At 57.6% G+C, this 3332-nt stretch overlaps 1 protein-coding gene across 1 annotated transcript; it reads left to right on the forward strand.

The window, feature by feature from the left end:
* Positions 1-569: 569 nt before the first annotated feature.
* Positions 570-2502, forward strand: LOC119334283 (berberine bridge enzyme-like 27). The gene has a single exon (XM_037606878.1). It carries the CDS (start codon positions 646-648, stop codon positions 2206-2208), a length of 1563 nt encoding a protein of 520 aa, XP_037462775.1. The 5' UTR covers positions 570-645; the 3' UTR covers positions 2209-2502.
* Positions 2503-3332: the final 830 nt, after the last annotated feature.

The raw sequence follows: 3332 nt of genomic DNA on the forward strand, positions 1-3332 counted from the left end.
CCATCTTCGTGGTCGCATGAGCTCGATGCCGCCTTTCCTTCCCCTGCATCGCTGAGCCTGGTTGGGGGGAAACGAACGATTCGGCCGTTCCTGGCGGGTCTAGCTGGGAGGTGTTTTAAGGTTTGTGCTATGCAGACCAAACAAAGAATACATGCAACGAAACGAGCCATTTTTGCATCACGTGAGGCTGGTTGGGCTGTATGTAGGCAACCAAACACGTCACTAATGTTTCACTATGTAATTGTGAAAGAAGAGTACATTTCAATTTTTTTTCTTGAAGTTTCATCCTATCCTGATCAAGAAGAATGGACGACAAGCTAGTCACATGATTTTTCTCTCACGAGGACAAGAAGTCATCGCATCTGGTCAAGAGTGAGAGCTAGGCTCCACAGCTCAGATCGCCTGATCGACTACTCCACTAGATTACATTACACTTTGCGATGCCAGTCGATTATCACCACATCAGCCCCTATCCTGATCCTCCCAGTCCCGGATCAATCATGGCCAATTGGCCATGGCTGTACTATTTCTGCATGGCTGTCAGCTGAAGACCGATAGCGAAGGCCAATTATAGGTGGAAGGTGGAGCCGGACGCCATGCAAATATAGCGAGGTTGCAACAGCTAGCGCTGCATCGTCGCAACACATGGTCATGGCGTCGCGTCGTAGCGTGGCGCTGGGGCTCCTCTTCGGCCTCCTGTCCTGCTACGCGCCCGTTGTCCCTTCCGTGGCTTCCTCCGATGGCTTCCTCCAATGCATGTCGGCGGCCATGCCCAAGCAGCTCCTGCACACGCAGGGCTCGCCTTCGTTCACGTCGGTCCTGGCGTCCTCCATCCGGAACGCCAAGTTCTCCACGCCTGCCACGGTGAGGCCGCTCTGCATCGTCACGCCGACGAACGCCTCCCACGTCCAGGCCGCCGTGGTGTGCGGCCGCCGGCACGACGTGCGCGTCCGCGTGCGCAGCGGTGGGCACGACTACGAGGGCCTCTCGTACCGGTCCGAGCGCCGCGAGGCGTTCGCCGTCGTCGACCTGGCCAACCTCCGCTCCGTGCGCGTCGACCGGGAGGCCGCCACCGCGTGGGTGGACTCCGGCGCGACGCTCGGGGAGCTGTTCTACGCCATCTCGCAGGCGAGCAAGCAGCTGGCGTTCCCGGCCGGCCTGTGCCCGACGATCGGCGTGGGCGGGCACCTCAGCGGCGGCGGGTTCGGCATGCTGCTGCGCAAGTACGGCCTCGCCGCCGACAACGTCCTGGACGCCACGCTCGTCGACGCCAACGGGGAGCTCGTGGACAAGCAGGCCATGGGGCCCGACGTGTTCTGGGCCATCCGCGGGGGCGGCGGCGGCGGGAGCTTCGGCATCGTGCTGTCGTGGAAGGTGAAGCTCGTGCCAGTCCCGCCGACGGTGACCATGTTCACCGTCCTAAAGTCCGTCGACGAGGGCGCGGTGCGCATGCTCACCAGATGGCAGCAGGTCGCTCCGGCTCTCGCCGAGGACATTTTCATCACGGTGCGCCTCCAAAAACAGGTGGCTCGCTTCCAGTCCATGTACCTGGGCACGTGCGACGCGCTGCTGCCGCTGATGGGGAGCCGCTTCCCGGAGCTCGGCGTGAACCGGACGCACTGCAAGGAGATGACATGGGTCCAGTCCGTGCCCTTCATCTACCTGGGCCCCACCGCCGCCGTGGAGGACATCCTGAACCGGACCACCTCCAGCACCCCCTTCAGCAAGGCCACCTCCGACTACGTCCGGCAGGCCATCGCCGAGGACGTGTGGGCGGAGATCTTCGCCCGGATCGCCAAGCCGGAGGCCGGGCTGATGATCATGGACCCCTACGGCGCCAAGATGAGCAGCCTCCCGGAGACGGCGACGCCGTTCCCGCACCGCGGCGGCGTGCTGTACAACATCCAGTACATGAACTTCTGGTCCGCCGACACGGACGGGTCGGCGCAGACGAGGTGGCTCAAAGACATGTACGCGTTCATGGAGCCGCACGTGAGCAAGAACCCCAGGGCGGCGTACGTGAACTACAGGGACCTCGACCTCGGCCAGAATGTCGTCGTGGGCAACGTCACCAGTTACGAGGCCGGCAGGATTTGGGGCGAGAAGTACTACGGGGGTAACTTCCGGAGGCTCGCCATGGCCAAGGCCGTGGCGGATCCTGACGACTACTTCAGGAACGAGCAGAGCATCCCACCATTCAAGGAGTGACGAGGACGATGCCCGTCGTGCGATCAAACTACGTTTGGGGACAAATAGCTTGATCTTGGAGTTGAGATGGCAGGTGAATATTACATTGTGTTGGTGTTCAATGTATAGTTCCAAAATTTGTTTTCGAAAGTTGACAAAAGTTTGAATTCTGTTCGAATTGGGCTCCAATTCACGTTGGAAACTTTCCCTGGTATGTTGGGGTCAACCCTGTGTTGCATACATATTGGCAGTGTTGCCCTTGTCATGTCCATGATACTCCTCGAGTATGTTGGAGTTAACCAAGTTCGCATGCAAGTGTTCATCATTGTTATATTCATGATTTGTTGGAGATATTTACCATTTTTTGAAACGAAAGGCATAAGCTTTGCCTCATTCATTAATTAAGAGAGGACAACAGAGTTTGGCACACACATTCCTTATTATACTGATGTTACCCCATTTTTTGCGCCCGTCGTGACCCATTATTTTTGCCTCCCTCTTGATGGAGCTAAAGATGATCGAAGGGTGATATATTTGAGTCAATCATGAGGTATGCCCAAACATTTAGGGTGTGTTCATTGCGTTATCAGTTTATCATCTCTTCTTTAAATGCATTGTAACTAGATTGGTTTGGAGGGGGGGTGTTAAGAAGATCTTCAATGTTGACGCTTGACATAGTGGATTTTGAAGTTCTTGCTAAACAATGGCATTTTTTAAGATAGCTGCATATACCTTTAACAAGAGTCTGTTACAAATATAGCACAAACGCAACAGTGTCGAGAACCCACAAGAGATAATAGGCATCCCAACACAAATGCAAAAAGACCCCCGAAGAAAAAGAAATCATGCACAGACAACAGTCATGGATTCAAATGAAAACTCAAGAGGAGGCCTCCCGCGTCGCCCCCTGCTCGGGCGACTCGGGCGGGATCTAAAACCCTAGCCGCCGGGGGTCCCCATCCGTCCTCCCCTCCCTCTGCCGCCGCCGAAGGACGCCGCCGGCTATAGCCTGGGGCTGATGGCGGTGGCGGGGGTCTTCCCTCTTGCCTGCGCCATGCGGGCGGTGCGGAGCCCCGCGGCGTGGGTGGCACGGCCGATCTGGCCTGGCGGCGCGGCGGGCCTGCCTTCCGGCGGCGGCGCGGCGG

The sequence above is a fragment of the Triticum dicoccoides genome, chromosome 7A (genome assembly GCF_002162155.2).
Source record: "Triticum dicoccoides isolate Atlit2015 ecotype Zavitan chromosome 7A, WEW_v2.0, whole genome shotgun sequence".
In the NCBI taxonomy this organism is placed as follows: domain Eukaryota; kingdom Viridiplantae; phylum Streptophyta; class Magnoliopsida; order Poales; family Poaceae; genus Triticum; species Triticum dicoccoides.